Genomic DNA, 12,509 nt, shown 5'->3' on the forward strand with positions numbered 1-12,509 from the left:
AAATAAAACAAGGTTGCGTCTGACAGTGAGTGTTTCTGACATTATTAGTAAATGTACCTTGTTCTCAGTTGCAGGTACTGTTGCTGTGGAAACATTCACCGCAGAAAGAGAAGGGAAGTTGGCCTCCTCGATCTCAGGAAGAGGTGACGGCTTCCTCTCTGCGTCCTATAAAGCAGCACTGGGTCAATGTGGAAACTGAGCACTGGTGTGTCCACAAGGCAAAACCAGCAGTTGCTTACCAGCTCCTTTGTCTTGTCTGCTTCCCTCTGTTGGTATCTTCTCCCCATGCTGACGCGTCCTCTCCTGCAGAAAGGAGAAGTCACAACTGCTCTGGTCCCCATAAATAATCTGAATTCCCGGGAAGGGAATTAAAAGCATCTTCACAAACATTAAATGATGGCTAGAATACCTTTGTAGTCTGGGAGGTTTGACACGGGGAGGCGCTGACAGTCCGGGCAAAGTTTTCTGGCAACATAAAAGTGAATAATCTGGTCATGAAAACATGATTTCACATAGTGAAGCGATGTTCATGGGACTACTGTAAAAAATCTGGAACTACTTTGTTAAAACAACCACTGCCACCTGCTGGACATATGGTGTCTGCACATTTAGCTTTATCTATTTAAATGACTCAAAAGGACACAATGTGGAAAATGTTGTCAGGCCAAAGAAAACTGATCTCGAACGCTCAACTAGACAGAATTTATCAGGAAATAAAAACTTTCTCCAGGTGCAGATGACGGCCAGATGTGTGGATCTGGCTAACACTTACAGGCTGTGGGCAGTCTCTGGGAGCCTTGGAGGGCTGGAGCTCCGACACTGGCCCTGGGATGTCCACACCTCTACCCATCTGGGGGAACTCAGCCTGGGGTGTGCCCTTAGACCACACCATTCCCTTTGTCTCGTCTCCACTGTTGCCCCCTTCAGCCATCACGTGCTGCTCATGACAGACGGACTCCATCTTGGATGGAGTGGGAGCATCTCCACAAGCACCAGGGGGCAAAGTTTGAGTGGCAACGTCCTGACGCTCAGGTCTCGGGGGGGCCAGGTCTTCAGGTGAGTTGTAAAAACAAATTGAGACACAGGGACCATCGCCCTCTTCTCGGCTCGGGATTTTCCGGATGCGAGAATTCGCTGGAAGCCACGAACGTTTGAGCTCCGCATTTTCCTGCCACTCAAACTGGGATTTGGGGGATCTACGGTGAGTTTCTGGACCGTACAATCTTCCTGGACTGCTGAGAGACGAGGTCGTGACATCGGTGTGATGGGAGGAAACAGTATCCGGTGAGGATATTGTGGTCACACGCACATCGACCTCACTTGGTAGGGACAATTCAGGAGGTGTTGAGAATAATCCAGAGACTGGTCCAGGAGGAGGTGTTGGGAATAAATCCATGTCTGGTCCAGGAGGAAGTGTTAGGAATAAATCAGGGTCTGGTCCAGTAGGAAGTGTTGGGAATAAATCGGAGTCTGGTCCAGGAGAAAGTGTTAGGAATAAATCAGGGTCTGGTCCAATAGGAGGTGTTGGGAATAAATCAGGATCTGGTCCTAGAGGGGGTGTTGGGAATAAACCAATGTCTAGTCCAGGAGGAGGTGTTGGGAATAAATCGGGGTCTGGTCCAGAAGGAAGTGTTAGTAATAAATCAGGGTCTGGTCTCAGAGAAAGTGTGAGCAATAAATCAGGGTCTGGTCCAGGAGGAAGTGTTAAGAATAATTCAGGGTCTGGTCTAGGATAAAGTGTTAGAAATAAATCAGGGTCTGGTCTCGGAGAAAGTGTGAACAATAAATCAGGGTCTGGTCCAGGAGGAAGTGTTAGAAATAAATCAGGGTCTGGTCTCGGAGAAAGTGTGAACAATAAATCAGGGTCTGGTCCAGGAGGAAGTGTTAAGAATAATTCAGGGTCTGGTCTAGGAGAAAGTGTTAGCAATAAATCAGGGTCTGGTCCAGGAGGAAGATTTTGGAATAATCCAGGCTCTGTTTCAGGAGGAGGTGTTGGGAATAATCCAGGGTCTGGTCCAGGAGAAAGTGTGAGGAATAAATCAGGGTCTGGTCCAAGAAGAAGTGTTGGGAATAAATCAGGGTCTGGTCCAGGAGGAGGTGTTGGGAATAAATCGGGGTCTGGTCCAGGACGAAGTGTTAGGAATAAATCGGGGTCTGGTCCAGGAGGAAGTGTTTGGAATAATCCAGTGTCTGTTTCAGGAGGAGGTGTTAGTAACTCGGTTTGCAGCACAGTGGATGGACCAGACTCATCTGTTGCCCACTGGTTCTGCTCCTGCTCAAGGTCATCAGCATCAATGGGACGGATGCTGTAGAAGCTGTTTGACCCATCTGGAGGGTTTTCCTCTCCGCCTGTGCTCAGTCTGTCCAGCGCCACACAGGGATCTGATTCAAGGGTGGGCCCGACACAACGTGTTGGGTTCCTAAGAACCTCAGGTTCCTCCTTACACCTGCTGTCTCCTGTAAGCTCTGCATCCAAGCATGCATGCTGGGTTCCTGCGGTGGTGTGCTGCCTGTGCTCCACCGTCTTCGTGATCCGTCTAGCGTAGGGCGGGAAGTCTGACAGACTGCTGTCACTGTCGCTGTCGCTCCACTCCTCAGTCTTACTATAGCAGCACCCCATCTTCTAAAGCCTGAAGCAGAAACAACAAAAAAGCCACTGCCATGACCACACACACTCAAACAGTCATGAACAGATCTGTTAATTGAAAACATTTAGACTTTGGTAGAGCTGCCAGCAGAGCTCAACTTGATCCCAACCATCAACTCCCAGTTACTGACCTTTGGACTTTTAACGAGCGTGCACGTCAGTACAAAGCTTGTCTCTCTTGGAGGGTGATTCTCGGTGGGAGGGTCAAAGAATGAGGCTGCAGATCTGATTCTGGATCAAAAATCTGCAGTTGGAGAGAGATGAGTTGTCTTGGTGTAGTTATGGTTTCAGCTTAACCTTTAACGATTAATGTCTGTAGGTGTAGCAGCAACACTTGAATATAAGGAGTTTTTGGGTTTTAATTAAAGCCATTTCTGATCAAAGCTCAATGGCTCTGAGTTAAAGTCACCTGTTGTGACTCACAACCCAAAATGGCCTTTTATCTGTTATCTGCTGTTTGGGCCATAGGCACAAACAACAGTCATGATCCATCCCCCCACCGAAGGCGAAGGGAGGCTACCCTCTTATCCACCGGGGTAAACTCCAATATACAGTCACTGAGCCGGGGAGCAACGGGAAATGCCACCCCTGCCCGTCGCCTCTCACCATTGGCAAGTCCAGAGTGGTAGAGAGTCCAACCCCTCTTGAGAAGACTGATTCCAGAGCCCTTGCTGTGCGTCAAGGTGAGGCCGACTATATCTAGTCGGAACTTCTCAACCTTGCGCACCAGCTCAGGCTCCTTTCCCACCAGAGAGGTGACATTCCATGTCCCTAGAGCAAGTTTATGCAGCCAGGGATCAGACCGCCAAGGTCCGTGCCCTTGGCCGCTACCCAACACACAATGCACCTAACCCCCTTGGCCCCTCCGGCAGGTGGAGAGCCCATGGGAAGGTGGTCCCATGTTGCCTCTTTGAGCTGTGCCCGGCTGGACTCCATGGGCAGAGGTCCGGCCACTAGGCGCCCACCAACACGCCCCGCCCCCAGTCCTGGCTCCAGCAGGGGGCCCCGTATCCGGGCAAGGGACACTTGAGACCAATGTTATTTTTCCTTCATTTTCATTTTCTGACTTGGGCAGAATAATGTAAAATTAAAGGTCAAATGGCTTTTAAACAGATCTGTGATGGCTGAACAAGACTGATGTGGAAGTAACACCAACGTGTGCATCAACTCTATAGTTAAAACGCATTATTTCGTTCGTATTATTCATCTTGTTCATTATGGCCTTCGGGAATTAAATCATCGTCGTAAACAAGAGCGTGGTGACGAAAAAAAGCAATAAACCTCATGGATATTCTGCTCCCTGCTGGATGGAAGATGTTATGACAAAAAACAGAAAAACAAAGTGCAAAATACACTTTAGTAGTGTTCAGTCATATATGCATCCATCAGTAACTCACCTGTACCTGGACATTCTGCACACATTCATGTTTAAAATGGTGTTTAAACACTTTTAACGGTTTTAAACACTCATCAAAGTCAGTGTTTTCAGATTCTGTGAATGAGGTACATCAACAAATCCTCTTTACTCAAACAGAAGTTTCTACATCCAAAGCACTCCTGATGAACTCAAATAACTCAGTACCAACATTAGATAAATAAGATGCAAAGAGACTTATTGCTCAGTGCTTTTTAATAGAAGAAATCAGAATGATAAGCATCAATTATGCAGGTGTATTTAAAGAAAAACACTGGAATCTAAACAAACTAAAGAAAAAAGTCCCCTAAAGCAGCAATGGAAGAGGTGCAGATTCTGTTTGGCTTCTTTTGTAAAGACAGAAAACAAAAGTCCATTCACAGCCATTAATATCTCCACTTTTTTGGACGGCGAGTCTCTGCTGCTTGGGGCTGTTGTTCTGGGTAGGGTGGGCTAAGGTCTGGGTCGGGTGAGCTAAGGTCTGAGTAGGGTCGGCTAAGGTCTGAGAAGGGTGGGCTAAGGTCTGGGTAGGGTGGGCGAAGGTCTGGGTAGGGTGGGCGAAGGTCTGAGTAGGGTGGGCGAAGGTCTGGGTAGGGTGGGCGAAGGTCCGAGTAGGGTGGGCGAAGGTCTGGGTAGGGTGGGCGAAGGTCTGGGGATGGGGCACGCTTACGTGGTGGCATCCGACAGACCTGTGCATATGACAGTTTGGAGCCCACCTGAAAAGTCAGAGCACAAGGATTTAGTTTCCAACATGAGCATCGCTGCAACAGCTCTGGTAAAACCAGATTAATATTGGCTGACAATTCTGTGACCTCACGGATCCTGAATAACCCGGCTTGCTGGCTTTGAGAAGACTCTGTTCACGCAGTTCAGGACGATTCAAATAAAACAAGGTTGCGTCTGACAGTGAGTGTTTCTGACATTATTAGTAAATGTACCTTGTTCTCAGTTGCAGGTACTGTTGCTGTGGAAACATTCACAGCAGAAAGAGAAGGGAAGTTGGCCTCCCCGATCTCAGGAAGAGGTGACGGCTTCCTCTCTGCGTCCTATAAAGCAGCACTGGGTCAATGTGGAAACTGAGCACTGGTGTGTCCACAAGGCAAAACCAGCAGTTGCTTACCAGCTCCTTTGTCTTGTCTGCTTCCCTCTGTTGGTATCTTCTCCCCATGCTGACGCGTCCTCTCCTGCAGAAAAGAGAAGTCACAACTGCTCTGGTCCCCATAAATAATCTGAATTCCCGGGAAGGGAATTAAAAGCATCTTCACAAACATTAAATGATGGCTAGAATACCTTTGTAGTCTGGGAGGTTTGACACGGGGAGGCGCTGACAGTCCGGGCAAAGTTTTCTGGCAACATAAAAGTGAATAATCTGGTCATGAAAACATGATTTCACATAGTGAAGCGATGTTCATGGGACTACTGTAAAAAATCTGGAACTACTTTGTTAAAACAACCACTGCCACCTGCTGGACATATGGTGTCTGCACATTTAGCTTTATCTATTTAAATGACTCAAAAGGACACAATGTGGAAAATGTTGTCAGGCCAAAGAAAACTGATCTGATCTCTGGTGTGTGACTGATCTCCGCTCAACTAGACAGAATTTATCAGGAAATAAAAACTTTCTCCAGGTGCAGATGACGGCCAGATGTGTGGATCTGGCTAACACTTACAGGCTGTGGGCAGTCTCTGGGAGCCTTGGAGGGCTGGAGCTCCGACACTGGCCCTGGGATGTCCACACCTCTACCCATCTGGGGGAACTCAGCCTGGGGTGTGCCCTTAGACCACACCATTCCCTTTGTCTCGTCTCCACTGTTGCCCCCTTCAGCCATCACGTGCTGCTCATGACAGACGGACTCCATCTTGGATGGAGTGGGAGCATCTCCACAAGCACCAGGGGGCAAAGTTTGAGTGGCAACGTCCTGACGCTCAGGTCTCGGGGGGGCCAGGTCTTCAGGTGAGTTGTAAAAACAAATTGAGACACAGGGACCATCGCCCTCTTCTCGGCTCGGGATTTTCCGGATGCGAGAATTCGCTGGAAGCCACGAACGTTTGAGCTCCGCATTTTCCTGCCACTCAAACTGGGATTTGGGGGATCTACAGTGAGTTTCTGGACCGTACAATCTTCCTGGACTGCTGAGAGACGAGGTCGTGACATCGGTGTGATGGGAGGAAACAGTATCCGGTGAGGATATTGTGGTCACACGCACATCGACCTCACTTGGTAGGGACAATTCAGGAGGTGTTGAGAATAATCCAGAGACTGGTCCAGGAGGAGGTGTTGGGAATAAATCCATGTCTGGTCCAGGAGGAAGTGTTGGGAATAAATCGGAGTCTGGTCCAGGAGAAAGTGTTGGGAATAATCCAGGGTCTGGTCCAGGAGGAAGTGTTAGGAATAAATCAGGGTCTGGTCCAATAGGAGGTGTTGGGAATAAATCAGGATCTGGTCCTAGAGGGGGTGTTGGGAATAAACCAATGTCTAGTCCAGGAGGAGGTGTTGGGAATAAATCGGGGTCTGGTCCAGAAGGAAGTGTTAGAAATAAATCAGGGTCTGGTCTCAGAGAAAGTGTGAGCAATAAATCAGGGTCTGGTCCAGGAGGAAGTGTTAGAAATAAATCAGGGTCTGGTCTCGGAGAAAGTGTGAACAATAAATCAGGGTCTGGTCCAGGAGGAAGTGTTAGAAATAAATCAGGGTCTGGTCTCGGAGAAAGTGTGAACAATAAATCAGGGTCTGGTCCAGGAGGAAGTGTTAAGAATAATTCAGGGTCTGGTCTAGGAGAAAGTGTTAGCAATAAATCAGGGTCTGGTCCAGGAGGAAGATTTTGGAATAATCCAGGCTCTGTTTCAGGAGGAGGTGTTGGGAATAATCCAGGGTCTGGTCCAGGAGAAAGTGTGAGGAATAAATCAGGGTCTGGTCCAAGAAGAAGTGTTGGGAATAAATCAGGGTCTGGTCCAGGAGGAGGTGTTGGGAATAAATCGGGGTCTGGTCCAGGACGAAGTGTTAGGAATAAATCGGGGTCTGGTCCAGGAGGAAGTGTTTGGAATAATCCAGTGTCTGTTTCAGGAGGAGGTGTTAGTAACTCGGTTTGCAGCACAGTGGATGGACCAGACTCATCTGTTGCCCACTGGTTCTGCTCCTGCTCAAGGTCATCAGCATCAATGGGACGGATGCTGTAGAAGCTGTTTGACCCATCTGGAGGGTTTTCCTCTCCGCCTGTGCTCAGTCTGTCCAGCGCCACACAGGGATCTGATTCAAGGGTGGGCCCGACACAACGTGTTGGGTTCCTAAGAACCTCAGGTTCCTCCTTACACCTGCTGTCTCCTGTAAGCTCTGCATCCAAGCATGCATGCTGGGTTCCTGCGGTGGTGTGCTGCCTGTGCTCCACCGTCTTCGTGATCCGTCTAGCGTAGGGCGGGAAGTCTGACAGACTGCTGTCACTGTCGCTGTCGCTCCACTCCTTAGTCTTACTATAGCAGCACCCCATCTTCTAAAGCCTGAAGCAGAAACAACAAAAAAGCCACTGCCATGACCACACACACTCAAACAGTCATGAACAGATCTGTTAATTGAAAACATTTAGACTTTGGTAGAGCTGCCAGCAGAGCTCAACTTGATCCCAACCATCAACTCCCAGTTACTGACCTTTGGACTTTTAACGAGCGTGCACGTCAGTACAAAGCTTGTCTCTCTTGGAGGGTGATTCTCGGTGGGAGGGTCAAAGAATGAGGCTGCAGATCTGATTCTGGATCAAAAATCTGCAGTTGGAGAGAGATGAGTTGTCTTGGTGTAGTTATGGTTTCAGCTTAACCTTTAACGATTAATGTCTGTAGGTGTAGCAGCAACACTTGAATATAAGGAGTTTTTGGGTTTTAATTAAAGCCATTTCTGATCAAAGCTCAATGGCTCTGAGTTAAAGTCACCTGTTGTGACTCACAACCCAAAATGGCCTTTTATCTGTTATCTGCTGTTTGGGCCATAGGCACAAACAACAGTCAGGATCCATCCCCCCACCGAAGGCGAAGGGAGGCTACCCTCTTATCCACCGGGGTAAACTCCAATATACAGGCACTGAGCCGGGGAGCAACGAGAAATGCCACCCCTGCCCGTCGCCTCTCACCATTGGCAAGTCCAGAGTGGTAGAGAGTCCAACCCCTCTTGAGAAGACTGATTCCAGAGCCCTTGCTGTGCGTCAAGGTGAGGCCGACTATATCTAGTCGGAACTTCTCAACCTTGCGCACCAGCTCAGGCTCCTTTCCCACCAGAGAGGTGACATTCCATGTCCCTAGAGCAAGTTTATGCAGCCAGGGATCAGACCGCCAAGGTCCGTGCCCTTGGCCGCTACCCAACACACAATGCACCTAACCCCCTTGGCCCCTCCGGCAGGTGGAGAGCCCATGGGAAGGTGGTCCCATGTTGCCTCTTTGAGCTGTGCCCGGCTGGACTCCATGGGCAGAGGTCCGGCCACTAGGCGCCCACCAACACGCCCCGCCCCCAGTCCTGGCTCCAGCAGGGGGCCCCGTATCCGGGCAAGGGACACTTGAGACCAATGTTATTTTTCCTTCATTTTCATTTTCTGACTTGGGCAGAATAATGTAAAATTAAAGGTCAAATGGCTTTTAAACAGATCTGTGATGGCTGAACAAGACTGATGTGGAAGTAACACCAACGTGTGCATCAACTCTATAGTTAAAACGCATTATTTCGTTCGTATTATTCATCTTGTTCATTATGGCCTTCGGGAATTAAATCATCGTCGTAAACAAGAGCGTGGTGACGAAAAAAAGCAATAAACCTCATGGATATTCTGCTCCCTGCTGGATGGAAGATGTTATGACAAAAAACAGAAAAACAAAGTGCAAAATACACTTTAGTAGTGTTCAGTCATATTTACATCCATCAGTAACTCACCTGTACCTGGACATTCTGCACACATTCATGTTTAAAATGGTGTTTAAACACTTTTAACGGTTTTAAACACTCATCAAAGTCAGTGTTTTCAGATTCTGTGAATGAGGTACATCAACAAATCCTCTTTACTCAAACAGAAGTTTCTACATCCAAAGCACTCCTGATGAACTCAAATAAAAGCCTAACAAACTCAGTACCAACATTAGATAAATAAGATGCAAAGAGACATATTGCTCAGTGCTTTTTAATAGAAGAAATCAGAATGATAAGCATCAATTATGCAGGTGTGTTTAAAGAAAAACACTGGAATCTAAACAAACTAAAGAAAAAAGTCCCCTAAAGCAGCAATGGAAGAGGTGCAGATTCTGTTTGGCTTCTTTTGTAAAGACAGAAAACAAAAGTCCGTTCACAGCCATTAATATCGCCACTTTTTTGGACGGCGAGTCTCTGCTGCTTGGGGCTGTTGTTCTGGGTAGGGTGGGCTAAGGTCTGGGTCGGGTGAGCTAAGGTCTGAGTAGGGTGGGCTAAGGTCTGGGTAGGGTGGGCTAAGGTCTGGGTAGGGTGGGCGAAGGTCTGGGTAGGGTGGGCTAAGGTCTGAGTAGGGTGGGCGAAGGTCTGGGTAGGGTGGGCGAAGGCCCGAGTAGGGTGGGCGAAGGTCTGGGTAGGGTGGGCTAAGGTCTGAGAAAGGTGGGCTAAGGTCCGAGTAGGGTGGGCGAAGGTCTGGGTAGGGTGGGCGAAGGTCTGGGGATGGGGCACGCTTACGTGGTGGCATCCGACAGACCTGTGCATATGACAGTTTGGAGCCCACCTGAAAAGTCAGAGCACAAGGATTTAGTTTCCAACATGAGCATCGCTGCAACAGCTCTGGTAAAACCAGATTAATATTGGCTGACAATTCTGTGACCTCACGGACCCTGAATAACCCGGCTTGCTGGCTTTGAGAAGACTCTGTTCACGCAGTTCATATTTAAAACAGGTAAATATGCATTTCATGTTTGCTGAGCTTTCATTAAAAGAGTGTGCACGTGCACGTGTCAGTGATGTCGGAGGTCAGTCTTCAGCATCATCAAAGGTCACGCCAGCTGCCTCCACCTTTCTGCAAAAGGAGAGAGAGACGTGAGTCGGCTCCTCTGGCACTGCTCACATTAAGGTGCGTTGCAGGACGTGAGACTTTTTAGTTCCCGGGTTGATGAGGGACGTTCTTGCAGGTCGTTTCTTCGGCGTCAGCGTTGGAGCAGAGTTCTGCTCAGCTCCCGACTCTGAAGAAACATCAGTCAGGTTCTTAACGGTGGACACGGCAGAGACCTCCAGAGAAATCTCCAGGACGAGCGCTTCTTTCAATCACACTTCCACAGGTAACTTAAGCAGTTTGGTTGGACATTTTATTAAAAACATCACCAAATTCTGAAGGTTTCTTCAGCGGCAGTGAAGCTTTTGGAACATTTCCCTATTTCCTTCATCGCACGTTAGTTTTCTACGAGCTGATTTTCATTTTTATTATAACTGCAGCATTTTTAACGTAGATGGCGAAGCGAACGTGACGGAAACGGGCAGATAATACGAGAGGACATCATCCTTAGGGATGGTTGGGTCCACAGCTAAAGTTCTACTGAAGTGCTATTTGAAAGCTTTCGTCCCTTCAGGTAAGGGTTAGGGTTAGGGTTATGGTCAGGGTTAGGGTAAGGGTTAGGGTTAGGGTTGGGTTGGGTTAGGGCTAGGGCTAGGGCTAAGGTTAGGGTTAGGGCTAGGGTTCAGGGTTTGGGATAAAACTTTTTTTGCACTGGCCTACTGATCGGGATAGCAGGGGATTGCGAAGGGTGAGGGCCCCCCCAGAGGGGCTATTAGCCAGGGCTTGCGGAGTTCCGGACAGGATAGGGGAGAGAGTTGAATCGCCCAGTCTGAGAAGACTTTGGTGAAATGGCGAGTAGGTATGTGGTTAGGATTGACCTTGGGGTAGGGGCAGGGGTGAGGGTTAGGGTTGGGGTTGGGGTTAGGGTTGGAGTTAGGGTTAGGGTGAGGGGTGGGAGAAGGTTAGGATTAGGGTTGGGGTTAGGGTTTGGGTTAGGGTTTGGGTTAGGGCTTGGAAAGGTGCTGGGTTTGAGGTTAGGGTTGGGCTTGGGGTTAGGGTTGGAGGGAAGGTTAGGGTTAGGGTTGGGGAGAAGGTAGGGGTTGGGGTTAGGAGGGGTGTTGGGGTTAGGGTTAGGGTTAGGTTTGGGGTTAAGGGTTAGGAAAGGTTAGGATTAGGGTTGGGTTAGGGCTAGGGCTAGGGCTAGGGTTAGGGTTGGGTTATGGCTAGGGTTAGGGCTAGGGTTAGGGTTAGGGTTAGGGTTGGGTTATGGCTAGGGTTAGGATCAGGGTTAGGGTTAGAGAGTTAGGCTTTGTCCCAGACTTACCTGCTGGCTGCATGTGCTGGTTTTTCTTAGGACTACTGAAGACAGACGCACCTTTGGGAGATGGATAAAGGGTCAGCACTGACCTACTCTAGAAATGCACAAATGTCGCAGTAAAGCATGTGGCGAGTGACAACGAACCTTCAGCCTGAGAGAGACGGTCAGCCATCGTGAAGAGCAGCTCCTTCAGTTCCTCTCCGGCCTGAGGAGGCTCCAGTCTGGACAGTTTCAGTCTGGGATCACCTGGACTTGATCCTCCACAGAGTTCAGCACTTGTGTCGCCGACCACAACAGACACGTCTCCCCTTAAACAGGCTGACCTGAGAGAAAGGGCATTTCCTCATCTACACTGCTGCTCCCACAGCACATTTAAGGACTTTAAGTCCTCTTGCCTGAGTTTTTGGAGATTCTTCTCTGTGGGTCCCAAAGCAAACGTCCGTTTCTAAATACGAAGCAGAGACAGCAGATGCATGGATGCTCTAATGCCGAGAGCAAACTTCTGGGTGTTCAGCGGAGACTTACACTGGGGTCCACAGTGTCCTCGGTGCAGTCAGTGCTCCAAACATTGGAGACATCTGTCAAACTAAGGTCAAATGTAGTGGACAAACTCACATACTGGACACCAACACTCTGATGTACAGCATACACTAAGGCTTCATTAATATGATAATTCTTCAGAAATATGTTTGCATTGTTGTACACCTAGTATGAAATTTTAAATTTTTTTATTCATAAGGCTTTCGGTTTTGACCAATTTAAAAAGAAGCACGAGAGCGCGCTTCTAAACTCACCAGATGTTAAATGTTCCCTTCGTTCTACGGGTGTAACAAAGGAATTTAGACTGGCTGTTTTTATCTAAAAATGTGCAGTAAAACGTGTGAATCAAGTCCATTTTATTCTTACAGGACACAGCGAAACAACAAACGGGTTCAAATAAAAGAGCCTTTTCTCAGTTTGCTTCTTCTTCGTCTTGGGTTTTAAAACCGATCGGCGGTCTCATTACCGCCACCTACCGGTGGGAAATACCTGGTGCGCTGACGAGCGGAACAGCCACAAAACACACATGTTTATATGTTCATGTAACAACACAACACTGATAATTGCCATTTTACTGTAAATAGTAATGGAATAATCCCTCTATCATCCATT

The 12,509-nt window shown here is 48.3% G+C and overlaps 2 protein-coding genes across 4 annotated transcripts; both read right to left on the reverse strand.

Annotated features, from left to right (window-relative positions):
• Positions 1-4,373: 4,373 nt before the first annotated feature.
• LOC115247571 (WW domain-binding protein 11-like) lies at positions 4,374-6,171 on the reverse strand. The gene is made up of 5 exons (XM_029829680.1): positions 5,735-6,171; positions 5,352-5,407; positions 5,182-5,245; positions 5,000-5,107; positions 4,374-4,777 (listed from the first exon to the last, which is right to left on the reverse strand). The coding sequence occupies exons 1-5, from the start codon at positions 5,921-5,923 to the stop codon at positions 4,448-4,450; spliced, it is 747 nt and encodes a 248-aa protein (XP_029685540.1). The 5' UTR covers positions 5,924-6,171; the 3' UTR covers positions 4,374-4,447.
• Positions 6,172-9,247: 3,076 nt separating this feature from the next.
• Positions 9,248-12,431, reverse strand: LOC115247569 (protein PAXX-like). 3 transcript variants are annotated; one of them, XM_029829674.1, is made up of 8 exons: positions 12,152-12,410; positions 11,883-11,943; positions 11,753-11,802; positions 11,502-11,680; positions 11,364-11,414; positions 10,142-10,229; positions 10,000-10,066; positions 9,248-9,778 (listed from the first exon to the last, which is right to left on the reverse strand). In XM_029829674.1, the coding sequence occupies exons 1-7, from the start codon at positions 12,250-12,252 to the stop codon at positions 10,021-10,023; spliced, it is 576 nt and encodes a 191-aa protein (XP_029685534.1). In that variant the 5' UTR covers positions 12,253-12,410; the 3' UTR covers positions 9,248-9,778; positions 10,000-10,020. The 3 variants fall into 3 exon arrangements, with proteins under 3 accessions (XP_029685534.1, XP_029685533.1, XP_029685535.1); XM_029829673.1 differs by lacking the exon at positions 10,000-10,066 and having other exon boundaries at positions 10,115-10,229; positions 12,152-12,425; XM_029829675.1 differs by lacking the exon at positions 10,142-10,229 and having other exon boundaries at positions 9,248-10,066; positions 12,152-12,431.
• Positions 12,432-12,509: the final 78 nt, after the last annotated feature.

The sequence above is a fragment of the Takifugu rubripes genome, chromosome 21 (assembly GCF_901000725.2).
Source record: "Takifugu rubripes chromosome 21, fTakRub1.2, whole genome shotgun sequence".
NCBI classification, from domain to species: Eukaryota; Metazoa; Chordata; class Actinopteri; order Tetraodontiformes; family Tetraodontidae; genus Takifugu; species Takifugu rubripes.